A 27,060-nucleotide genomic window follows, 5' to 3' on the forward strand; every position below is an offset into this window, starting at 1 on the left:
TGTCTCATTTGCTGAGTGTTCTCCTCCAACCTGTTCTCTTCTGATGGTAATGCATCAAAAGTGTCTTTTTCCCTCTCCTCTCCTCTCCTCTCCTCTCCTCTCCTCTCCTCTCCTCTCCTCTCCTCTCCTCTCCTCTCCTCTCCTCTCCTCTCCTCTCCTCTCCTCTCCTCTCCTCTCCTCTTCTCTTCTCTTCTTTCTCTTCTTTCTCTTCCCTTCCCTTCCCTTCCCTTCCCTTCCCTTCCCTTCCCTTCCCTTCCCTTCCCTTCCCTTCCCTTCCCTTCCCTTCCCTTTTCTCTTCTCTCTCTTCTTCTTCTTCTTCTCTTTCTTTTTTTCCCCTTTCCTTTCCTTTCCTTTCCTTTCCTTTCCTTTCTTTCCTTTCCTTTCCTCTTTTCCTTTTTTCTCTTATCTTCTTTCTCTCTCTTCTTCTCTTTCTTTTTTCCTTTTATTTTTCTTTTTTCTTTCCTTTTTTCTTGTCTTTTTTTTCTTTTCTTTTTTGTTTTTCCTTTCTTTTTTTTCTTTATTTTTTTAAAGGAATCACTTTGACTCAGATTGTGTGAGATGAATCATAACCCACTTTCTCATCTGAGACGTGCAAAAAAAAAATTTCCAACTCTGCTGTCCATGTCAGCATAATCAATACACAGTGTTTCTCGGTGGTGCAAAAAGGTAGGGGAGGATTAAAAGAATGAAAAGAATCAAAAGTAGCCAAACTTTCCTGCTGCTTTTAGTAAGCTGCACTGTTTTCATGTCTGCAAATGCACCTTGCTGTTCGTCATGTCATCTTGGCCATGAACACAGTTTTCACATCTCTGGCTACAACCAAAGGTCACAACCAGTGCTCGGTAGTCAGGAGACTGTCATCCCAACCTGGCAGGCACATCACGAGAAGCCAGCCCTGGCAGACGTTTGGGATGGTACCAGCAGCTGAGAGTGAACCCGTTTTGACTTGTGAAACTTGCTGTTAAGATGTCACCTGCCTGGACTGTCCCAGCATGGATTTTGTCGGCTGATTAGGAGAGAGTGGCAAAGCACCATGCCTGTCCCGTGGCCCTGCCTGAGCCAACCCTATTGAGGGAAATGGAAAACTTCAATAGCAGTAGGATTACTGTGGGTGCAAACCAGAGACAGGAGACCACATCTGATACCTCGTCACCAGCTTTCATTTGTGAACTTGCTCATTTGCATTTATTTTTTCTATTTTTCTCTTGTGTGTCTGCCAAGACATACCCAGAGATGTAGAAATAGCTACCTCTGGTAGCATGAGCTAAGAGTGAGAGCTTAACACCTCAAAAACTATGTTCGCAGCGCCAGGGTCAAAAGGGGACAGCACAGGTAGGTGTTTGGGGTTTAACAGTTGACAAAATTAATCTCCACATAAAGCACAGTGGTTCAGTAAGACACTCTGGCAATAACACACAGCTTTGTAAAGAGTTTAGAGGTGTGGGTACAACCATCTTCCAAAGTATAATGTACTTGAGCTAAAGACAGATAGCTGGACTTGGGATGCGAATTATTACCTTTTGTAAATCTTTCCAAATTACTGTCCCAGCAACGCTAAACTATTTGTTTAAAGCTGTGACTCAGTCTGTATTCAGTTAGCAGCCACATTGAGCTTTAATATACAATTTCCTCAACAGATTCTGGTTCTAGACAATATCTTGAGAGGTTAATAACTCACTAAGCACGTGTTCTGATTCTGTCTGTGCTGTCAGGGCAGACCAGGCAGATGATATGCAGCATTTTATGCAAGGGCAAGTTGGAAGTAAGGAATATTTTTTTGGGGGGTTGGTTGTTTATTTGGTTGTTTATTTAAATCTAAACTCTGGAAGAAAAAAAAAAACAAAAAACAAAACAAAACCAAAAAAAAACCCAAAAAAAAAACCAAACCAAAACTTCTGTCTTCCAAAAAACCTGCAGAAAACCTGAGGTCTTTTACCTTGACTCTTTCTCTTGCTCTGATGAATGGCTGGGACATGACAATGTTGACTTTCTACCTCTTTTTAACACAGGTATTATACACAGGTATTATATGTGGTCACATGAGCTAAGGAATTGTGTCTGGCTGAGCTTTCCTGGACAGAGACATTTGGAAAGGACGCTAATGTGGGTCATTTATGCTCTGCAGAAGGCTGTCGTGTGCAGTCAGCTCTTCTGGACAGGAAAGTCCTAGTGACCATCATTGCCAACATGGAGCTAATTCTGGTCATGTGTTCTCGTTGTCACCTCCACGAGCCAGGCAGCTGCTTCTCATTTCTGTCCCGTGGCTGAAATTAGTGAGAATCCTTAAACGTGTGTATATATTTATGTGTGTGTGTACATATATATAGTGCAGTATTCATGGACCCATGTATTCTAATGGCGTTCACTTCTTTCCTGCTCTCCTTCTCAACATCTCTCATCAACTGAGCCAGGTTTTGACGCTTACATGGTCTTGTGAAGTGTGATTATCTCCAATGTTGGCAGATCCAATGTATGTGTTTAGAGGAGAGAGGAAGGTAGGGAGGCTATGGCTACAATAAGAGTGGATGTGTGAGTGGGATATTTTTACATAATCCATCATTTATCTGTCTGTGTCTGCAAACAGTGTCTTCTTCTAAAAGTGAGATGGCAAAGCACAGGCTTCAGCATGCCATGCTTGTTTGATTCCATTAGGCCACTGCTGATGGCCACAACCTCCAACCATAACCTCTTATTCTGTGTATACTCAGTTTCCATGGAAAACAATGAGGAGGAGAGTGAAAAAGGGAGGTTGCTTGTGGTCAGAATTATTTCCGCTGTTTTTTCAAAGGCATAATTCAAAAGGTGAAGAAAGTGGAGCATGTGCACTGCAGATGTGCACAGCTGGTGCATTGCCATCTCTGTGGCATCCCTCCTTCAGAAGGGCAGCTGAGGAGAGCCAGAAGGGCTCTGTCAGTTATGTGGCCAGCTCCTAGTGAAAGCTTGTCATCTAAACTCTTTCAGCCTCTTTCTGCACTGCTGTCTTGATACTGAGCGAGGAATGGAAACTGCTCACGCTGGGGAGAGACATGCACTTTCAGGTCTGGAGGACGTAGGCAAAAAACTGTGGAGATAACACACATTTCAGGAGCCTCAGCGGGAGGGTCAGACACAGGTGTCTGGAAAGAGGCCGCCCCCAAGCTTAGGGCAGAGGGACATTGCTGCTCTGGGGTTGCAGATCTGTGGCCTGAGCAAGTCCTGGTCATGCCGTGTTCATGAGTAAAGGCCTTTGTTCGTAAGACCCATTGATCTAAGTGTGGCTTGGTCTTTTAAACAAAAACAATACTTCATAGAAAGCCAGTTAGTCATGGGGTCTTGGTGGTTTTTCTGTTATTTCTTTGCTCTGACTATAGCAAAGCATTGGATGAGGAGCCATAACTAAGTTGTTTCAGGTCTGCCAGGCTTGCTTTCCTTGTGTTTTGAACACTTGCAAGGTGTTCACACATAGACTTACTGCTTATTGCCCTTTGTGGCACAACTTACTTTCACTCAGGAGGGAAGTGAAGACAGCTGACCTGTGGCCTCACGTCTCTTGTGAATGACTGAAGTCCTGCAACGACGAATAACAGCTGTTAGGCAGCAAGTAGGCTGGTATGCATCCAGCAAATGTCTGATTACAAGAGCTCTTCTGGCCTCAGAAAGCTGCAGCTGTTTGGAAGAACAATCAACATTTTATGGGATGTTTTGGAGCATGGTCCAATTGTGACGCGTAGTGGTTCCCATCTCAATAGGTGCGTATTGACTAGAAGGTGCTCAAATTGACATCAGCTTGGATAGAGGTCTGACTGACTAAATATAGCTGAAGCTCTCAGAAGATCAGCGTGTGTGGTGGCTTCATGCTTCTGCCCTGAGGACAGGGGATAACAAAACAATATGCAGCGGAAATAACACCATAAAATGAGATATTCATATTGTTTCCCCTGGGCAAGTGTTTTACTAATTTTGTGTTCCTCTTAGCTGGGAGTATCCCATGGTGACTCTTAGTACCTCAGACAAGGCTCATCTGCAGGAAAATAAGTTCTCAAGTCTTTAGTCTGTGGTTTCCAAAATGCTAGTCTCTTTCGTTCTTGTTATGGAGAGGTTGCTTTGACTTTCTCATGCAGGAATACTGCAATTTGGACTTATTCCAGGAGTTCTAATGTTTGGACATGGATCTAATGCTTAACTCAAATGCTTCTGGAGTCATCTGCTCTAGAACATGGGCTGGAAATTTCCCAGGAGCTGCGTAATACGTGTTATTTCACAGGTCCTCATCTGTGCAGAAGCTACAACAGGTATGCTTAGGGCAGTGCAAAACAATTAAAGGTATTTCCAAAATGTTTGAAGTCTCAAACATTTGCTTCGGGTCTCACATTGCTGCAGTTCTCTGTTTCGGGTGCTCACTGTAGCCTTTCACTGGGACAGAAATCTCCCACATGGTTTCCTATGCTGGGACGTGAATAATAGGTTCCCCAGTCTACCCATCACATCTGACTTTGTCAACATAACAAAGTTGCATCATTTTAGGTGCAAATGGAAACCAACTGACTTAAAGCAGCGTTTGCTTTCTGGGATTGGTCTTATTAATTCAAAAGTACCTGAAATTGACTGCATTTACATCAGCTAAAATCATGCTTATCGGGGATAAATTGAAATGAGTGTCCCTACACGTACCTCAAATCTAAATTTGGAGGTCTACTGGATTTCAAATGATTCTCTTATCGCATGTAAACAAGTCCATCAGTTTCTCCTGCTGTCATCCTACAGTGCTTAATGAGGATTAAATATACTTAGTGTCTTGATCGTGAAGTCCCATATATGTATGTAGCCAATAAAGAATGTCCTGAAACTCCAGGGCATGATGATTTGCCAACTTTCTTCTTACGGAGGTTGCCGTCACTGCTTCAGGATGTTCAGGAGGGTTTTCAACACCAAGTTTTTGCCAAACGCATACGATATCCCCCTTATTATAGCCTTTTCTAATGCCCGCTCAAGGACATTGGACTGGCAGGACTCAAAATGACCTCTGGATATCGGATCGGTCCTTTCCAATTGGTTCAGCCATGTCACGTGGAGGGAAAGCTTTTGGGGTTTCATTTTCCATCAGAGCAAAATTCTCGGGTCAAGAATTCTGTGAATAATTCAGAAGACAGGAATTGGTGCCCTTCGTGTGGAAACCAATTTAGAAAGAACCTTCCATCTTAGAAATGTGATGAGTAATGCTTTGAGCGCGACTTTGTAGATGTTGATCAACAACAGAGCCTCCTCATGGAGGGATTCAGTTTAAATGTCAGGACAATCTGTATCATGACAAATATGGATCAGAACCCATAATTCCCGTGTCTCCTACAGTTAGTCAACATGTCCTAGAGTCTAAACCACCACCTCAAACAGAGCAGTCTTAGGGCCACTGAAAAGCTTGGCTTTATGGTGTGAGGATTTTTTTAAATTATTGTTTTTGTTGTTTGTTTTGTTGTGGTTGATATGATGATGATGATGATGATGATTATTATTATTATTATTATTATTATTATTATTATTTTAAGCCTTGCTAATTATTAATCAAAAGCTGTAGGATGTGTGAGAGTGACAGATGCAATTGTGCAGATGGGTTTTCCAAATAATTTCTTTAAATAAAATGATGATTTTTATAAATACATATCTCATATTTTACACTAATTCACTCCAAATGGTGGCCAAGCAAGAAAGCTTCTGTCTCCTTTTCCATCAAGCTCTGAGAATGTGACAATCAGGTGACAATAATGATCTATGGATATGTGATATCATACTGCTCCATCATGGGCTACAGAAATGCAGCATGTGCCATGGGGAGATCATCTTTAAAATAGTTTAAGGAGTTATCAGTATTACTTTCCATCTACCTCAGCCAATAAAAGGCAGATCCCATGACCCAAAGGATGAGCAGAATTGTAATAATTACATAATTACATTAGTATAATTAATATGTTATCACCAATGTCAAATGTTATTTTAAAAGGACTTTTGCTGTCAATACTAATCTCACATTTTAAGGTTATGATGTGTCTGGTCATCCTGAGTAGAAACGAATGTTGCATGTCCCTTCCAGAATGAGAGTGCCTCTCCATCCCAGGTTGTAAAGCTCCTGTTACTTGTCCAAGAGAGTAAACAAGTATTGGACCTTGCACCTGGCTGGAAAAATCCCAGATTTTTGGGGTGAAGAAGGAAACCTCTGTCCAGTAGGTTGCTTTAATGAGAAAAAACAGAGTTAGTTGATTCCAGCTGCTGAAAAATTTGGAGTGATGGAATTCAGTGCAAGGGACAGCGGATGGTTGGCGTACAGGTGAGGTGGTTTCCAGCGCCTGATGATTATGATTTATGGCAGGGCTGCTGTCGACACACAGACAGCGCATGTTTCAAAACAGCAAGGAAGCTTTGGGCTGGTGCCGGATTGTGAAAGCCAGGATTTTCAAAAGACCTTAAATAAATGAGGTGCTGGTTGAAATTTGGTGGGACATCTTCTAATGCTGTCAGACACCTTTGAAAACCCCAGGCCTCAAACTGCTGGGGATGTGAGAGCTGCCATTTGTTCAGGACTCTACTCTTTGTGGAATCCAGCCTTTCTCCACCTTTTTTTCCTTTTTTGTCACTTTTGGCAGGGGGAAGACAGGTTCCCTCCCTGTTTCTTGTTTTTTTGTCAGATGTTTTTCCCCTAGGTGGGCATGCAGAAGGCAATGCCGGGTTGGTAGGCCAGAGTCATTGGCACAGGAAGCAGCTCTGACTCAAAACTTCGCCATTATTCAGGCGTTTTCGCCTTCTCTGCTGAACAGTCTTTGGTAAAAATCACTTCGTGCCACCACCTTCCCAGTGATGCAGCGAGGCAGAGACAAGCTGCCGAATACCAGCTGGAGCACAGCCAGGCTATGGAAGAGTGAATTGAGTCATTCATGCCCAGCAGCGGATGTGTTTGTTGGCTGGTCTTGAGTCTGGTGAACATGCTGGTGGCGCCTGTCTTGGTCTTATGAAATGGCTTGGCTGGTCTAGGGGGCAGAAGTGGTTTCAAGTGCCCTTGCGCAACATGGAAGCAGTTATAGGTGAAAGTCTTTGGGAAGGGGGTCATTGTTCTGTGTTGGTTCAGCACCTAACACCCCAGGCCCTCGACCTACAACCTATCACTTGGGCTCCTTGGGACTGCTTTGGTGTGGAAAGTGGCAAACCTAACTGTAGTCCTTTGGGAATGCAATAAAAGACAAGTTATGTTTTTGACCCAGACACAAAGGCTGCTATCTATATTAGTGTAAGTCTCAGCTGGTCCCTTCTGACTGCACCCTCTTAAGAAAGCAAGCGCTAAGGAGAATTTGGTCTACATCTAAGGCATGCTTAAGGCTCTGAGCAGCAGTACGAGCCTGTGGGCAGCTGGTCGCTGGTCCTCCCCACCTGGAGAAGTGGGTGGGAGAAGATGCATGAACCGTTGCGTAACGAACTCTGAGCATCTCAAGAGGAGACCAGTCTGTCTGACCTCCAGATCTGCTCTGTTTTGCAGCCGGCGCTTACATACAGGGTTGGGTGCAGCAGTCCCTGAAACTACCCTCCACTGCTCTACCAGCAAGTCTAATCTCCTGAGTCAGTGGGCGAGCAGGCTGGGACAGCACGCTCGGAGAGACACCTGCGAGGTGGCCAGACAGGCTGGGGGGAGCCTCCCCCATGTAGCCACTGACTGGGGCTTCCACCACTGGCCCCCCTAGTAATTGCAAGGTATTTTTTTGTGGCTTTCCAAAAGAGGGTCCTGAAATCTGGCGCAGCATTGTGCCAGATGGGCCATGGAGCTGCCCAGGAAATCTCCCTTGCCCATTGCTGCTGATGAGGGTGAGAGGAAGAGTGATTTCTGCCTCCTGTCCTGCTTTTCTTTCCATGCAGGACATTCAAACAAGCATGGTCGCTCACCTTGTGTGCTGTGATATATTTGGTACTTCCACTGTACAGGCTTTGTCATGGAACGTGGCTTTGCAAGTCTAAGTGCAAAGGGACTTGGCTCAGTGGTTGTTGCTGTGGGGACCACCAGAACTGCCAATATTTGTCTGATCCACAGCTCTGCCAGCAACAGCTTCCCTTGCTAAGGTCTTTCCCAGGATGGACAAAACCCCACAATATCAGCTTTGGTAGAAGTTGCCCAAAGACAGGTTTCCTGCCTGCCCCTCTAGGACTCGACTGATGCCCTCACCTTTACCCCAACACCAAGGTTTTAGTGAAAAGCTGCTGAGGTTGTTCCCTGGGTGCCATGTGATGCTCAGGTCTCACTGAAAAATAAGATTTCAGTGTTAGTGATGTGTTCCAAGAGGAAAGTCAACTTAATTTTAAAAACTCCCATTTTCCTATGAAAGTAAAAGAAGAGCTTTCTCAGCTTTTGTAAGCATGGGAAAGCCCCACTTTCTCATAGCCTTTACAAATTTTGCCCCATTTTTATTTTGGAAAAAAAGGATTTTTTTATGCCTCTTGCTTTTTAAACTTTCTATATTTGATTGGTTTCCGCTGAAGGAGAGGAGCGATGGCACAGGAAGGTGGGAGGACTTCTGTGAAAATAGGAATTTTTTTAAAACTATCGTTTTTTTTTTACCAAATGAAGTTATTACATTCCTTATTTAGTGAAGCATTTATTGGCTGGGTTTTTAGATGCAAATCTGTGCTTTGAAGGTCTCACCTCCAAACATAAATATCTTTTTAATTGGAAAAAAAAAAAAAAATGTATTAAATGTTACTTCCATACAGCTCTATACTTGCAACTTAAAATTCTTATTTCTTTATCATATCCCTGCATTAAGCCCGTGCTGGGAGTGGTGATGAAGAGAAGCAGGTAGCAAGGAGCGGGTGGCAGCTTGTTTGGGTGCTGGGGAGCAAGGGGCTGGGGGAGGAATTGCTGCTGCTGCTTCCAGGGACAATGTCCCGTTCCCCGGCTGGGAGCGCCTGGCAAAGCCACCAAACAACTCGCTCCTCTGTTTGTTTCCCGAGCTGGGAATCTTCATTGGATACACAACTGTAGTCTCTGTCATCTGGCGACTTTCATCAGCGTTAAGGGAAACACGTATAAAGGAAATACAGTACATTTATTCTCTCCTTTGCATTTCCTTGATCAATCGGCAAAAGGAGGAATGTTTCCTCTCTTTTGCTCTTTTTTTACACCCCTTTTCTTTTGTCCCCAGATGTTAGTGAGGCTCGATTTCAACCCATTTGCACATGGTAAAACATGTGCCAAAAAGTTGACACAATGTAACAGAAAAAAAAACTAACCAAAAAAAGAGGCAGAGCATACTGAAAAAAAAAAAAGAATAGCTGGGACCTTCAATATTGTAGAGCATCACTGACCCCCACTGGGCTGGGACACTCACTGCACATCACCCAAGTTGGGGACTGGTACCTTGTCGATGTGTTGGGCACACAGTCAGAACATTTGCTGACAATGCAAGGTGCCTTGCTTGAGGAGAGACTGGGGACAACTTTGCTTTGGGTCCCATGCAGCCGGTGTAGACCAAACCAAGCCTATATGTGTTCTTTGTGTCCATTGTGAGTAGAGTAAAAATGCTTTGGCTTCGATTACTGCAAGGGACATTATGGTTGGATGGAAAGAAAGGCTCGCTAGTGATAAGGTTAAGTACTCACTGAAATTTTTTGCCCAAGTCGTCCCTGAAATCTCTGTTGCTGGAGGTTCTTAGGAACAGGTTAGACAAGTAACTGTCAAGAATGTTGTAGAGACAGTTGATCTTGCCTTTGAGGCAGTATGGTAGTTTCCAAGACCTCTCAAGATCCTGTTCAACTTGAACTTTGATAGCTTTGTAGGAAAGTCAGGAGTTCTTCTCTCCAAACCTTTGTTTCGTGACAGTGATACTTTGTGTTGCAAAAATTTAGAAAGGTAGCTCTAATGTGTTGGTAAAAATCAATCATAATCTGCTTTATATCAGAAACAAGCTAAATTGTCTCTTGTGTCCCAGGGAGTTGAGGAGAGGGTGGTGTAGGTGTGTAAGGGACAGGGACCATCACCACATGGATGTTGAAGGAAACAGACCTTTCTTCCTCTCTTACTAAGCAGAGGACAGTAGCAGAGGCACAGAACTCTTTATTCTCAATTGCTGCATGGGTTGACAGGGATGCCGAAGAGTGACGGCATGGCCTGCACTGGGAGCACCTTCCTCCTGCCAGGGAGGGGATTCCAGCAGGACTGGTGCTGGGAGCTACCTCTGAGATAGGGGAGATTTTGTGCTGCAAGCCTGTGTCACCATTAAGCCTCTTCATTGATGATCTCATGGTTAAAAAGACTAGATTGGGATTGAGAAGATGCAGTTTCAGTTCCTGGCTCTGTCACAAACTCCTGGTGTGACCCTGGGAAAGCTATTTAACCTGTGGGTCTCAAGTTCTGCACCTGCGTGTTGGGTGTCCTAACAGTTCTCTGCATTCCTGGGGTGTTGGAAAGACTCACCATGAGGACTAGTGACTGGCTGGGATAGTAACCTTGTGTTGAGCAGCACAGAGAAGTGTTTGAAAAGGTGCAGTAAAGTGTTAGCAACGTGAGCCTGCACCATTGCAGTGCATCTGCTGTGTGGAGTGGAATGGGACCTCCAGGATGTACTGAGGATGTCTCAGGTTTGCAGCCAAGGAAGATGAGAATGTGAAGCTGTGTCGTGATTGAAGGAGAGGGATAAAAACAACATAAAAGTTGTTGCAGCTACTGCTGGACATGCACAGTACAAATGACAAGGAGGTCACTGCAGGGACCCGTACATCTGGGGTACAAGTGCAACGTGGTTAAAGCAGAATAACCAGGACACAGTAATTAAATCATGGCCTTGGATTTTATTTCTGAAGTGTTACAGGCACACCTTGCAGCACGAAGCTCTGTGAAAGATTGTGTTTTCTGATGTCTGGTGAGGAAGAGGGAGTTAAGATTGATCTGTCTCGTGTCCAAAGGCTGTGTAAGACAACGGATGCACACAGCCTGCTGCTGTCAAATGGTGAAACTTCAAGCTTGGATCCTAGCACAATAAACCATTGCTAAGGGCTTCCTATGCAGTGAGAAGTCTGAGTTCAGAAGCAAAAAAAGAGTAGGTAAGGAAGGCAAAGCTAAAATGAGAAAAATACCGTAATTTCCTACAGAATGCACAAACTACCTTTGGGTTTCCATTCGTGCTATTATTGCAGCGCCCTGAGTGCTGAAGTGTTAGAATAACTCAGACGAATACGATCAATGCATCTTTCCCTAACATAATCACAGTTGGATGCCATGTTCCATAGGAGGGGAATGAACCCTCTCTTGTAGATCAGACGTTTGTCTTTTATTCTCTTTGGACAAATCAAAGAACCCAGGATCTATTTGGTGCTTATGAGATCGCTACTGTTGTGATTAAACTTGATTAAGATGTACTAGCAGTTAAGGTCTGCTGTTACAGTGTTATCCTAATGGATTAACTTCCGCTCCTCTATCCCTTTAAAATGGAATAATTGTGCCTGTCTGACACAGATGCCCTGAGGAATCCCATGTGTTTGGGAAATGCTTGAAAACCCTTGGATAAAAGTCACCAGGAAAGAGGAGGGAGAGAGAGGAAAATCTTGGTACGTTGTTGACTTATGGTCAATGTTGTCCTCGAAATGCTGTTTTGTCATCAATATTTCTTCATTAGGAATAATGATTTTTCCACATTTACTGCCAGCTGATTCAAAGCCATCCAAAAGCAGAATGTGTCATGAATCTCTAAAATGCATTTGCTGGCGAGCTCTAAACAGAGATGATTAGAAAAATAATGCAACGGAAATACTGGGTGTCTCGAGGCTGCCAGGGGAACTTTTAGTGAGATATTTTGTTCAATGTATTTACATATTTCAAAAAATGTTCTTGATACACTTCTGTAAAGGCAGTATGCTGTATTTCTTTAGTTCTTTCTTGCACAGTGTATCAGGGCTGCAGTGAGAACTGGGGAATACACTTAGCTGATCAAGGCAAATTGTGTAATTGATAGGCACTGAGGATGTGACCTTGTGGTATATTCCCACAGTACAGTTAAGTGGGAAACAGCTTTTACCATCGTGCAGAAGTTTTTGAGATATCAACGTTTTTCCCCACATTTCAGCAAATGCAGAACCTTCCTACTTTGATGCTTTTATCAGAAAATTATCCCCTATATCTTCTCTATATAGAACGCATGCTTTGAATTCATGAATTTAAACCTTTTGTAGGGAGGTTTGCACATTTTGTCTCTGCTTTCTTTACTCTTAGTATCTAGTTATTGCCTGAATTGTCTGTGTTAGGCACTGTACATCACATAGCAAGAGACGGTCGGTGCTCTCCATGGCTTAGTGTCTAAGTAGCTATGACAGACAAATAACGCTGTATACCAAAAAAGGCTGATGCAGTCCTTGAATGTACAAACAGGAGCGTCTCAAGCTAGCTGGTTGGAGTTGCATTACTTCTGTATTTGGCCCCAGTGCCTTCAAAATATTGTGCCATAAGCATTAGTATGACGTGTACCTATTCCATCATCTATCTTCAGTGGTGGATGTTTTTCTAATTGGCTCACATTCTTAATCTGACATTTAAAAGTGACTCATGTCCCAGATAAGGCTGGACACCCTATATCTAATTCCTCATCTCCAGATCATGCCCAGACTCTGGCCAAATCTTAAGAATCTTGCTGAGTAACAGCTCAGATTATGGCCTTTTCTATTCATCTTGACAGATAAAACCTGCATCCAAGCTCCAGTGACCTTGAATCTCTTTTCTAAAAATGCAATTTATTCCTGTTCATGCTCAACTGGAATGCAGCTGCAGAAATCACTCTCTAGCTTATCACTTAGGCCAGATCATTCCTGCATCTTAATCTCTCCTCTGGTTTTATTTCTGCATCATATCAAACAGAAGCTTCTCGTCTTTACTTGCATGGCCTGTAATGACCTATTCCCACTCTTTTTTCCTGTCTTATTCTCCAGTGACATATCAACTCATCCTTCCTGTCTGCAGGTGTCTATGTTCAATCTTCAAGCACTTACATTCCCTTTTGTTCTGTCTTTGTCCTTTCCTTGGAAGCATCCCATTAAACTTCCCTTCAGACTCCCTCTGGATCCTCTTTCAAATTCTTCCTTAACCTTTTCCTTTGCTGGGCTGTCTACAGACTCCTTGTCAACAGTGAAACATTTAGAGTGCTGAGACCACAGTTTTCCTTGCTGAGCGGTTTTGTCTGATTGCTCCTTTGTATTTCCTAACTGTACCCAGTTGTTATTGCTTGTAATAGATTGTAAGCTCCTGCAGTCAAGCCCTTCTTTGAATTCTGTGTTCGTCTAATACTCAGCACAACAGGGCTGGTCCACAATCTAAGCAGCCAGAATCTGTGGCGGTATAAGCAAAAAACATGTAATGATGGTAATAAAACAACAAGAAGTTAGAACGTGATATCATGTGCAATATGAGCTTCTCTCCTCCCTTCCCCCTCTTCCTTCAGATTTGCAATATTTGAGATTTTTTTATACAACAGAAGACAGTAAGTGAGGAGGTTTCAGAATAAAGTATAGTAGCTGATGTCTCCTTTCAGCTGCTGAAGTGTTTCCCCGTGATTCGCTCAGTAATGATGGCATTTCCAGCAGTTTCAGCAGGGAAGCCACTGTGGGCACCTCTGTATTTCCCCCCAAGGTTAAGACCAACATGTGGCAGCCAGGCTACGCTGAAGGAAGGACATGGCCAAGGTTATGAACCTCTTTCATGCAAAAATAGTGGACTCTAGTCTCTGAGGCTTCCCACCAATGTATCACCTTCTTGTTTTGTTGAAATTATTTTGAAAAAGGACCTAAAAAGGGCTGAAGGGGCAAAACAAAATGTTGAAATGACATAGTTTCATCTTAGTGCAGTTTAGTACTAATTTCGTCCTTTGTCTTTAAGCTGCCTTTTAAGTGCTGTTTGTCTCTGTGGGAAGCAAATGGGTCACGTTGTTCTATGTTTCTACTGTAATATGCTGCCTGCTATTTTTCTCTTAGATTATTTGTGTAATCTTTTTTGTGCAATCTGTTTGTTCTTGAGTCTTGCAAGCTTTGCCTTTGCTACTTCTTTCCCAATAAGCAGTGCAACTTGTTCTGTGTTCACTCATGGGTATTCTGCACACAACGGACTGGGTTACTTCAACCAGTGTGAAAATATTAAAATGGGGAACATGTGTGGGCACTTAATTGTGGTGAGCCCAACCACAAATACCTTCGCTGTTGGTAATTGGCACACAGGAAAAGCAGACCTTTGTTTTGTTTCTATCAGACATAATGATAGATACGTTGTTTTTAGTGGGGTTTTTCTGGTTTTCTAAGGAAATGAGGCTTGTGCAATCACACCACTTGTGTGCCTGTGCCTGTCTACTAGTCAGTTCCTCCCTCACCAGCAAGGCTTGAAACTAACAGCCATTTTCAACCAAATTTGAATGAGGTGCAGGAGTTGGGTGACCAGCTTTTACAGAAGTCTTTTGAGTTCCCAGATGGCACCAAGGTCTGCAGAAGGTGCAGTTTCCAATGGCCACATGAGTGCAAGCCGGATCAGTTGTGTATTTGCCCACATGCCTTTACATGGATTCAGCCACCTAACTGTAAGCTCTCAAATTTGAATATTTTGGCTTACTTGCTTTTTACCCTTCAGGCGAGTGAGTCAGTTGGGGGTGTTGCTAGGCACAGAGCTTGTGTTTTGATTCTCACTGGAGTGGCCACGTCTCATGAAAAACATGGTTTGCTCCAGGCCACAGTGTTACAATTTGCATATAAACTTATGAAAAAGGAAGCTTTCTTTAAGCTTTCCCGTGCGAGAGTTTATGGGAGTATTTCTGTGTACATAATATTAATAGCAGAAGCTGGACTTCTCATAAATGTTAGATGGGTTAAGTCTGTCACTGCCTGAATGGGAATCTGCTGTGGAAAAACCCAGAAAGAGGAAGGAAAGACTAAGGAAATACCAGCTTCAAGGCGAGAAGTTGGCCAAGACTTGTGTTGTGCTGCTCTTTGGTTTGTACCTGGCCACCAGCAGTATAGCTGGGGATGGCCTTGGAGCTGTGCAGGAATGTAGCCTCAGGGCACCTTTGGGCGGCAGAGAAGATGTCTTTATGCCCTCTGCTCGAAGAGAGGACAGAGGTGCAAAGGCACCAAGTGATTTGCCAGAGATTACTTATACAAGAGTATATATTTTTGAGTTAAGAAACAGGCCCAAATCTCCTGACACAAGAAGTATAGATGGAAGTATGATCTACATATAGACAGCTTCTCCAGCAAACGGAGAGATGCCTTAGTCAAAGAGGAAGATCAGTGTATACAAAATATACAAGAGCTGGCTAAATTATGAATGTGCGAAGAGGAGGAAGGGAAGAAAAGATTCCCACATTTTCTACTCAGATGTTAACAAAGAAAGCTGAGAAGTGTTTGCATAGACACTACATTATTCCGTGTCCAAATGTCTCATAAAAATAATACTGGATGATCACAGAATGGCACACCAGGGAAAATAAATTCTTCAGCGGAATATTCCCTCTGGAAAAACACTATGTAAAGTAATACACTAATGGCTTTCAATTTCATGTTTTATATATAGAGATATTAACTGCTCCCCAGACGTCTCTTCATATTACAGCCCAGCTACACGAGCAGTTCGGAGAAGGCCCTGGAGCACGCTCGGTCTTGTCCGCACATGGACTGAGCAGTGCTGTCCTGCTGTACGTGTTGTATAAATTCCTGTGGTATATACAGTAGGTTTCTTCTGCCTTCTTCCCTCGTCCCTTGGACTAGATGATATTTCAAGGTCCCTTCCAATCCTTAACATTCTGTGATTCTGTGATTCCCAGAGCAGTACTGCTCTTGTGGTTCTCTTCAGTGGGGTTTTTTTTCTTCCTAGTCCTCATGTTCTTTTTCCATTCTTCCCCCATGCTCTGTAGCCTCACCACCATGCTGGGAACCCTGCATTCCTTCTCTGCTCGTAAAAAAAGAGTCCTCACAAGAAGCGTTACAGTGAAGTGATTAAAGTACAACACTGTCAATCAAAATGCTAATAACAGATGCTAAAGAAAGTTACGTTTTAAAAACAACATTATTCATTTTGGGGAGGTTTTCAGGTTTGTCTGGATTTATCTGGTGACTTGTCTCTCCACATTGCTCAGACTGGGAGCTGTTTGAGTCAGGAACTGTCTGTCCTGTGTAATGCCAACTACGGTTATGCCATTCTAGCAAATCAGAATGATCTGGGTTCTTTTCCAGACTTTCCTAATATATCTCAAATGTGTATATATATCATTCTGCTGCATCCTGAGGGATCCGAAATTAGCTTTGCTCCCTGGATGTAGGCTGTTGGAGTCTGGGAAAGGCAGGGAAGAAGCCACGAGTGCAATGAGATCGATGGTGCGTTGCACAAGGACAGCAGCCCTGCTGTTGGGATGACAAGGTGTCTCCAAGTCCTTTTAGGAAATTCTACAGTATTTGGTTGAAAAGGCCAATAAATACAGACCATGATATGGTAGAACATTGCATTTTTGCTGGATTATTTAATTATTATTAGGGACATGGTATTAGTATATGCATTTATGAGTCATTCTGCTTTGAACTCAGTCTGCCTTCTTGCTTGCACCTCACAGAGGTATGTCTTCCACCCACCCACTTCACCATCTCTGCACCACAATTCTCCCGAGGAAAATGTCTTTCCCATGATCTAAGAAAACTGCTTTCTCTGAAATCCTGTCTTCACTTTAAACCTGTCTGCCACATAACATTTCCAACAAGAATCTGAACAAGGCAGCAAGTCTTTTTCACTTGTGTGTGCAGATTTTTTTGTGTTATGCATTTGTATGTGACTTTAGGAACCTTTTTCAGAAACAGAGCTCTTAGGGCTTGTCTTTACTTATAGTCTACTAGCACCTTGTGATGCACCTTTCTTGAAGGTTAGTAAGAATGAAGTATCCAGACATCAGTTTCTTAAGGAATACTTTCTATTCTTTAAATAGACACAATATCTTAATCTGTATTAATCTTCAAACAGAAAAAAGTCATTTTTTTAATGTAAGAGAGTATATTGTACTCTTTGTAATCACTCAGTCTTTAGCTACTACATTTTATTTAAAATATCAACTAGCTCAGCATCAGCACCCTGGCAACAGTGCCAGGACTGATACTGCTCTACTGGCAAAACCGTAAGAAGTGAAATCCTTTTGCCAGTATAATTGACTCCATTGAGGGAATTGGTTTAAACTGTACAAGTAAAAACAACTCTTTAAACAGTAACAATTGTGCTACCACTAGGCAGCTTTACGAGGCATCCTACCCCAAAATCCTTTCATTTGGAGGCAAAGCTTTAAGCACAGGTTTATCCCATCTAATTAAGGAGCTGAGGGTGACTATATAGGTGGGTTAGGTGATGGCAGAATTATTTGCATCTGGGGCCTAGACACCTGCTGATCACTGGCCAGCAGAAGCAGTAGAACTGATATCAGCACGGTCTTAGGAGCCAGTTTCAAGCCTCTAGGTCTTTTCATATGGGCTGCTGTGAGAGTGCCTTCCAGTGGCACAATCTGTTTAGTTGATGGAGCTGCCGCATCCCCCTTACCCCATGTGCCGCACGGGCATGTGGGATGACCTTCTCTGCAGTTGGGACCGGAGCTTGCTTTGACTGATGTCCCTTCCCTTTGGTGACAGGCCGCTGTGCCCGCTGCGGGGAGAACGTTGTTGGGGAAGGCACTGGCTGCACGGCCATGGACCAGGTCTTCCACGTGGAGTGCTTCACCTGCATGATGTGCAACAACAAGCTGAGGGGACAGCCTTTTTACGCAGTGGAGAAGAAAGCCTACTGTGAACCCTGCTATATTGTAAGTACCTGTTCTTGTTTGCACCCTGCTTTAAATACACAGACATTGGAAACATTGATTTTGGTTTTTTTCATTGCTATAGAGTTGGCATACAGTTAAAACCTGATAATCCCATGGCAGTGCTGCGGGCACCAGTTTTTTCCATGGTCTTCAGAAGAACTCTGATCTTTTCAGCTTCCTGGGTTAATTTTGTGTTCTGATCTAACCTTTCTGTGAAATGAAGTGACCCAAGCAGGGGAAATAAGTGCTGTTTGTGATTATTTCAGCTCTGTAAGGAACAAACTATGCGGTGATTTTTTAAATATTTTTTTTTCTAAAGCAGTAGCATTGTTTTCGAAACTCTTCTCTGTAAAGAAACCCAATACCAAAATGCTTACAGACTGTGGTGCCCACCAAGATTAAGGAGGTGGGATGCAAGATAGCACTAGAATGTCTGAAAGAAAGACCTTTGCTTGATAGAAGTCCTTCTACTGAACTAAGGGTCTTAGGATTGGATGTCTTTTGAAGCATATCTTACCCTAAAATTTCATTTCATGCCTCCAACAAGCTCTTAAAGCAAGCAATCAATTAACAGTTGCTCCGTGGAGCTGCACCTTTTAAGAGGCTCCCATTAGAGTTGGAACCAGTTGCAAATTAAAGAAACATCACATAACATGCCTGAGGCCTTACCTTGGTGTGACCTTAGCATACAGTATATGGGGATGATCTGTGTAACTTAGAATAAGAAAAGCACCGAAGTGTTTCTTAAAGTATCGATAGGTCTTTCTCTAAACCAGAGTTCTTTTTGTAAACAGTGGACCTGAGTTGCTTCCAGAATTGGATTTGCATTTCTGAAAGTAAAATGGTTTTCTTGACACTTCTGGCATTCCAATAATAGTTTAAGCAGCAATATATATTTCTGAAAATGCCACCAGTATACTATTGTTCCTTCTGTTTCTGCAGAGCCTTTGCAGCGAGATTATTGCAGAAACATTGAACATAAGAGAGGATTCTGTCTTACTTACAAGGCAGTGATATATCGGCCTTGTTAATTGGCTTTTTAAAACTAAATGATCTTTTGATGGAATACGTATCTTTTAAACCATTACCATTTTTGTTTTCGCAAAAATGATTGCACCATAAAAAATTTAAGGTTAATTTAATGGGCATGCTTGACCATGTGCAAAGCACTGCACATTTTAGGAAGGTGCATTTGTAATATGACTGGAGCAACTTTATGTAACTGGAATTAAACATTTCACTGGCTTCAGGATGGAATTGACTTCATCTGCTTGCAGACTGATACTTTCTTTTCCTCTTTTTTAAATCAAGCACGCATTCTTCACCACTCATCTGCTTTAGTTTGGGAAAACATCTGCATTAGCCACTGTAGTAATGGTTTAAGATTATTTAATCCCATTCCTTATACACTTCATTAGCCTGAGTGAATTGTTGGCAAGGGTTCAGTAAACTTCCTACATTGGGAGATAAAAGGATAAAAAAGGAAAGGGAGAAGGATTCTGTTCTTCATTTTCTTTCGAATTTATCTTCTATCTGTTTAAGGGATAAAGGAACAATAATTGCCTGGTTGCATCTGTGTTTGTACATTCTGTGATATGGCTTTGCAGCTCTGAGTACAGAGGAAAGAGTAAATGTTTAATAGCTTTCTTTTATATAACCAGAAGGGGCCTTTAAATGTTTATCCATGCAGTTCACAAAAACCTGGTTATGGACTTAACCCAAAACACGTCCGGATCCATCTGCTGCTGCACATGCAGGGGGAAGGATGGCGATGCTGATGGGGCTACGTATGTGTAGCTGGACAGCTGGTACTGCGAATGGGAAATAGAAAGCAGGAATCTGGCAATCTGGTGCAGAAAAGAAAAAAAAAGCACACATTAAACTCTTAAATGCAGAAGAAACAACTGTTGGGAGCCTAAATCTTAAGACCCTTCATAAAGCTGAGGGCTCTGCTGTGCCGAAAGCCAAATCTTCAGAGGATCTAGGCACCTTCCACGCTATTGGCTTTAGGCCTGAGGAACTCGTGTCATAGAGCATATGTCTCATAGATTTTTGTTTAGTTTTTTTTTTTTTTCAATGAAATGAGGTCTGCATTGGCTTTGCTGGGGCCTGAGCTGGGTTTGCAAGTTGTTCTTCCAAATGGATTGGGGGCTCTTAAATTGCTGAGACACAATTTTGAATGCTTTTGCCTTTAGATGTGTGATGTGGTCGTACTGAAGTCAATGAAAGTGAATGACCTGCTTATAAGTCTAGCCTGTACTTAAGGATTTAGCTGAATTGTGGCCTCTGATTATTTTTTAAAATTTATTTGGAGCTTTCCTAAGTCCCGTTATCAGAAAGTAACTTGGACACTGGGAGCCCTAGTTCTATAGGAAGGCAATGGGATGTGAGAACCCAGACTCAGATTCCTGTGGACCTGAATTCCTATGAAAGGTGGACCCTGTGTGACCAGCCCAAGACTGCACAGCTAAACCCTGGCTGTGGCCAGCTGAGAAAACAGGATTCTCAGTTGGTATAAATCTGAGTAATTCAATGAAGCTTGTTTACTGGTCTGCCTAATTCATGCTGATTTCTAGCACACATCCCTATTTCCCCAAGTCCAGAACTCTTGAACTACTATGCAAGCCATTAGGCCAAGCTCCTTCATTTACATCAAGAAAATTAACTATAATATTTGCCTAGTCGTGATACATAAATTCATGAATTCTTTGATTTAATTTCTTTAATAATTCCCTTGTCAGACTTGTGGCCTTACATGCATAAAAACAGTGTACAAAAGTAAAAATATATGTTTTTCAACAGTTAGAATTGGCTAATCTTCTCAGTTTATTATATGACTCTTCTTAGTCGTGATGGAGTGAAGCTGTAATTAAGATTACTGTGAAGAGCTGTATTTCATTACTGGTTAGTCAATACCAAGCCTAAATAGCCTGCAGAAGGATTGTGTTTTGGTTTTGTTTCTAGGTTTATTTATCAGTGACCCAGTTAAGACTAAATTCCCCAAAAGTCTGAATTAATATCTAATGAGATCAAGCACCTGTTTAGTACCAGAGTTAATTGCTTCACATGAAACTCCTCCCAACCAAAGACCAGTCACTACCATTTCTTGTTACATCTTACGAACGCAGTGAGTTCTGTTGCCAGTGCGTTTGCTGGTTTTGCTCTGCATCCAAGGATTCTTTCATTATTGATGTTATTTCTAAAAGAGTACCAGTCTTCTCCATTAAGACACTTCTGCTGAACTAAAAGCAATTGTAAAAAATAAAGTGTTAATAGGAGACAGATGTCTCCTAGTCATTACAACAGTCAAGTAACATCTGAAATACCATGACAGAGTTTCCAGTGTAACCCGTGTACTGCTGTAGACATGATGAATGCTATGTCTGCAGTATGTTATCAGTATACTTCTCCCCTCCCTTACAGGGCAAATTACAGAAAAAAAAAAACCACACATTTGGTTTGCTTCCTGTAAGTAGTTGAAGAGATTTTTGCACTGGACTCGGTGCAGAAAGAAGGTTAAGAGTAATATCAGTGAAACGGTTGTTATAAAAGATTGAAGAGCAAGATGTTAGAGCAGTGCCAGCTGTCTGCTTTCCAGATACTGTATTATCATAAGGACTGAACACAAGGTTAACCAGACACACCGGTCTGGCAAGAGTGCTGCTGCTGTTTTGTGAATGGGATGTTCTTTGATGTCCTGATGACTTCCTCCAGGACGTGGAAACTTTCCTCTGTTCTTTATCCCCTTTCCTGGCAGTCCAGTGTTTGACAGTTGGAGATAAACCCTGTGAGGCTGAGGGCTGGAAGATGCTGAGCACCTGCAGTTAGTGCAGAAAGCAGCAAGATACTGCAGATGCTCCTGGCTTCCAAGGAGCATCCTTCTGTTGTGTCCATGTGAATGTGACCCACCACTGGGCCCTGAGGGTAGGACCGTGGTGTGATAAGGGAGGAGACAAGAAAGCAGAAATAACTAACCAAGCAAAGCAGAAATAGCCAGGATCAGATGAAAGAGAGTCGGGAGAAGTGGTGGGTTAGAAATAATGAGCTATTGAAGGAGAAGAAAGAAGTTGTCTCACGTCTGTCTAGCTAGAGCGGCGGGGGAAGATGTTGGAAATGCGCTGCAGTGCCATATGGAGACCCAGGGCATCAAGGTTTCCTGTTTCTGCTGTGTGATATTGAGGACATGACCTTAAACCCTACCCCGAAGATCACTTACAAGGATTTTGCAGGGTGAGGTTAATCTTTCCAGAGTACTAAAGCTGTGGAAGTGCTTGAAGAGGGAAGAACTGTGCATGGAAGTCATGCCATGATTACTGCCTTTTCCCAGCTTTAAACTCAGGATCATAGGGCTCCACTTTTTTTTTCCACAACTATTGTTTTGTGGGCAAAAATCCCCATATCTTCAAGGTGTTTCTCTCTTTTATTAGCTTCCTTCTGGTCTATCAGAGGCTTCAGTTTGGTCGAAGTTAGTTCAGAAACACTGTTTTAGGAAACATCCACTGGTGCCACGGAGTATCTTGGGAAAGCTTAAATTTGCTAATCATTCTGAAATGGTGACATTAACTCAATTTGTGCTCACTGATATCTCTAGTAAAGCTGCTATTGGCTTCAGTGTGACTGGTATTGTAAACATCACCCTGTGTGTGCATGTGAGTGTGGTTGTTTGAAAGCTGTGCGAGAGCAGCTACCCCCAGTACATTCGGTTTAAAGTGTGAGGTTGATTCCTGCAGTAAAATTACATCTATTTTTAAAAATAATTCTGCAATTTGTAAGCAGAGATTACAGCACTAATTTAGCAACCATGTTACAATTTAAATTGGACCAGAAAAGAGAAACTATAATTTAAAGATTTTTTTTTTTATGATACAAGTTTTCTTCTTTTTAAAGTAAAAAGCCCTTTATTCTTGTTTTTGTCAAGTAACGTATTGAATTTGAGAGTAATTTATGGAAAGTGCTGCCAGCATGGTATTGCGAGTGCTCCACAATTTGAATTTAAACTGCTCAATGGGATCATTAAGACTATTATGCCTGCTTTCCAAAGAGTTTGAATTCAGAATGACAACTGGAACAAAAATATAAAATAAACCGCAGAGAAGTCACGCACTCTTTACGTGATGGAATTTTTCTGCCCTCGAAATATTTCAGTGAGATCAATGCTCGTCTTCAATCCTCTCCTAGAAAAAAGCTGCTGTTGCTAGTTTTAGTTCGGCGCTCCTGCGTGAGTCATCGGCAGCAGGGAGCTGAACCGGTGACCCGGGGATCTGAAGGCATTAAGTCTCGGCTGCTGGAGCGGAGAGACACAGTTTGGCTGCCCCAAGCAGCTCCAGGTTCCTGCCCTGGATATTCCTTAACCACAGCAGGAGAGGTCTGTGGGCTTAGCAGGCACAAGACAGAAATCTAGAGTTTGTTTGCTCACAGGCATGTTTTAATGCTGTTGATTATTAGTTTCGGTAATATTGCTGGTTTAGGCCCATTTGGTAACTTTGGAAGAAAGAAAATCACGGCAAGGAAAGATTGTTGTTCCTGGTAAACTGATTGTCATTTGTAAAACTGAAAATGAATAAATCCCTTAAGATTTTAACAATCTGTTCTATTAATATCACCCAGCGACAGTTGATATAAAAGAAATACAGATGGATGCTGGAGGAGGGAGTGGTGGCCATAAGCTCAGTGCTGCTGATTTGAGTGATAAATGGTCTTGTGTGATCAGGGAATAAAATAGAGGAGGATGGGGTGCCATTGTATAAGCTGCACCTGGAGCTTCCAGGAGTCCAAGTCTAGGAGGTACAAATGTGTGTGACAGAGAATATGTCAGTGAAGCAGCTTCTGTCAAAACTGGGACGGATACTGAACTTAGCTGACCCTCTTGAAGCCTGACTTTGTTGTTTAAGTGGCCTACCAGCTGCTATAGGGAATGGGTCATGCCTCTTATTTTGTCACTAGACAGGAGGAAAAGGTTCCTTTGCTGGGGGGCTGGGGTCAATAACCTCCTTTCTAAACTGGAATTATAAAGAAAAGGGCGAAAGCATACCATGAGACGATGAGGTATGCTACATAGGAACTCCACTGTGGAGATTCAGACTCATATCAAAGAAGACGGAGCCAATTCATTTCACTGTCCAACAAGGACAGGAAAAGAAGTCTACAAACAAAGGCTCGAAGAGGAAACATTCCTGGTTGTTTAGAAGACAGGAGAGCATGAGCCCTGCCAATAATTGCACTGGGCTCCCCTTGGCGGAGGATTCGGAGACCACACACTTGTGTGCTAAGGATGGCTTAGAGGATGAAATTATTCTTTTTTCAGTGCAGCAGGACATGCTTGGGTAACTGGCCCAAATAACTTGATGAGATTAAAGGCGTAGTGCTCTCTATCTCCAACCTGCTGTTGCTGTTGACTGTTGTGAATGCAGCTGATTGGCATTGAAGTAAATAGTGAGAGTATCAGGCCACACCTTGGTATAATTGACTTTACAGAAAACTGAATGGGGTGTTGCTTCAGAGGAAGACCAGCTATGAATTGTCGAAGTAAAACAACTTGATGCTCCCAATGATGGCAGTGTTATGAGGTGGATATTTTTGGAAAAGTCACCATAGTGGTGGATGACATCTTAATAGATATGTTTGTGTTGGAAGGTTGGGCATGAAGTGCTGATTAACTAGTTCAGTGATGTCTTGGTAGCTCAAAGTTTTGCTAGCATGGATGGATCATTTCCCACTCGTTTCCATGGTCAGTCTTTAAGAATGTGTCTTTATTAGGTCAAGATTCCGCCTTCACACGTGGACTTGTTTGAGACTTTTATGATGGCTTCCTAGAATCCACATCTTTCCTCCTGCATGTGTTGGCAGTCATAACAACCTGAATTGTCTTCTTGTCTCTGCCTTGCACTTTTATAATTAGAAGCATTTTTCATATTTGATTGTATAAACTAAGCACTAATTAGACACGTATAATGTAGAAAAACTATACTATGGGAAACTTTGTGGAGGGAGTTCTTAGTGTAACTGAAATAAGATGGTATTGTGAAGGATGAGCTGCTGCCATTCAGAGAATTTCTCACCTCATGGTGTGAATTCCACTGACCAGCTGCATATTCTTAGCAAAATAGTCTCCCTTTCTGTGGGACCAGTGGGATTTTATGACTTCTGGCTCTACAGCTGGTTATGGATCATACTACAGCAAAGGGAATGGTGAGTAATTTAGCAACGACTTTAAGCTGTGTGTTGAGATTTACGTTTAAAAGGTATCCCAACTCATCTAGATTCAAAAGCTTGCAGGAACAGCTTATAAGTTAAAAATAAAGTCTTATGCACCAGCGTCTTTGTAGTAGTTGGAAAAAAGCTTCATTTGTGGTCAGGTGTAGAGAGATATAAGATGGCAAGCCAGATCCAGTGTTTGTAGCATTCACCTCTGCTTTCCTTTTAATTGCACTTTACCACCTTCTCAGCAAACTATTTGCTGCTTGCACCCTTAGCTACCTGAGTACCTTTACTACCTGTGTAGCATCTAGAGATCACACTAATAGAACTTACCGTGGTGTGTCAGTGAATGACAGGTGATAGCCTTTGCCTCTAAAAAACCTTCCTGATAAACAGCAGCAAGTGGAGGGAGAAGGCAGTGTCATCATCTCTGTATTGCAGGTAGAGAACTGAACCCAAGAAGATTAAATACAGTTTGTTTAGGCATGGATCTCCATTGCTGGAAGCCTTCAAGGGCAGGTGGGGCAAACATCTGTAAAGAACAGTTAAGATCTAGTCAAGCCTTCTCTAGGCTAGCTCTGCTTCCTCCAGTTCTGAGCTCTAATGACCTCTCCAGGACCAAAAACACAGCCTGCAGTGTACAGCTCACACTGTCCATGTCCCAATGTTCTGCCTAGTTCAGCCTGCGAAGATCTTGAAGTGAAGGAGTTACCTTTGTTTTCTTCCCCTCCTCAAACCACTGCTGGTTAGAGCATTAAAATGAAAGAGCAGCTGAAAGCTGAGGAGGGCTCTTGGAAAACCCAGGAGAGTGGGAAGGACCATGACAGTGTTCCCTTCCATGAAGTCCTGCTTCTTGCTTGTAATCCTGCATAGCTATTTGTCAGTTCAAACTGCTGAAGACAATTATTTTGGAAAGGCTGTGATTTATTTGAAATAGGGCTTGTAATTTAGGTGTGTGTTTCCATCAGATCCATGTGTTATTGAGTTTTCTCTGTCCTTCCTAATGCAGTGATGTCGAAGTGCTGCATAGTGTCCAGAAAATATATATATATATAAAAATATATTAAAAAATTGGAACTTGCTGAAGTAAATACAGGGTTAATATTTTTAGCAAATCCTTTTAATTATTTTTCATCACCGATCCTGTGCTAGCAGAGCTACTGGTAGAGCACAGGCCTTGCAGCCAGGCTGTGATATCTGCCAGTAACAGAGCTGAATCTGTCCTGGAAGGGACGTGTTTGGATTTAGCAGGTATGATTTCCCCTTAGCAGCCTTGCAGAGAACAGAAAGTCTCATCTCGCTCACTCTCTGATTTCAGATGCCCTCTTAACTTCGGTCCGGACAGCAATTTTCAACCTGGGGCACCAGGGAGGCGGGTGGGCTTTTGCAGCGTGCCATTTCAGCCATCTCCTTGGCGAAGCCACGCTCCAAGGACTTTGCTCTAGCAAAAGCTCAGTCTGTGAGTCGATCCTCCCTCTAGCGTCCTGCCTCTGTTTCTTCACCCCAGGACATCAGTTTGCCTGCCTGCAATGTTTGTTTGCAGCAGAAGCTGTTTAACTCACCGTGGCACACACAAGCAAACCCCAGTGGGCTTGGTAGATTTCTGGTTAGAAAAAAACCAAAATCATGGCAGTTTAGGGAAAGCACAACAAGCATGAACGATGACAGGAGAAAAAGTTTATTGATTCTAAGATTATGTTGAGTGTTTGGTGCTCATAGAGGGTCAAAGGAAATTGCAGGTATGTTGTTTTCTCTCAGCTGCATTGATTATAAATCTATGGGCCAAGTACAATATTGACAGAGGAGGTAAATGATCCGCTGGGATGTTTCGGGTACAAGGAAGACCAGATTACAGCTCAGCACTCGTGCTGTAGCATTTGCTGGGGACAAGAGAGTTTTGTGCACTGCTAGGCAGCAGTTTTCACAGGAGCAGTGAGCACGTTGGTTAACGTGGCCAGCAAGACCAGCGGTCCGTGTGTCTGTGCCCGTCCCTGCGAGGACCATCTGTAAGAGTCAAGGCAGTGATGGCACCAAGAGCATCAGTGAGTGTGGAGCGTCTGGA

The 27,060-nt window shown here is 42.7% G+C and overlaps 1 protein-coding gene across 1 annotated transcript in view; it reads left to right on the forward strand.

Annotated features, from left to right (window-relative positions):
- Positions 1-27,060, forward strand: part of LPP (LIM domain containing preferred translocation partner in lipoma) — a gene marked incomplete at its 3' end in the record, with an annotated part of 228,428 nt that overhangs the window by 166,598 nt on the left and 34,770 nt on the right. The window contains exon 7 of the mRNA XM_080349381.1: positions 17,632-17,801. Within this exon, the coding sequence (XP_080205507.1) occupies positions 17,632-17,801 (170 nt within the window). The remainder of the gene's footprint in view (positions 1-17,631; positions 17,802-27,060) is intronic.

This window comes from Nesoenas mayeri (genome assembly GCF_963082525.1).
Source record: "Nesoenas mayeri genome assembly, chromosome: 9".
Taxonomy (NCBI): Eukaryota; Metazoa; Chordata; class Aves; order Columbiformes; family Columbidae; genus Nesoenas; species Nesoenas mayeri.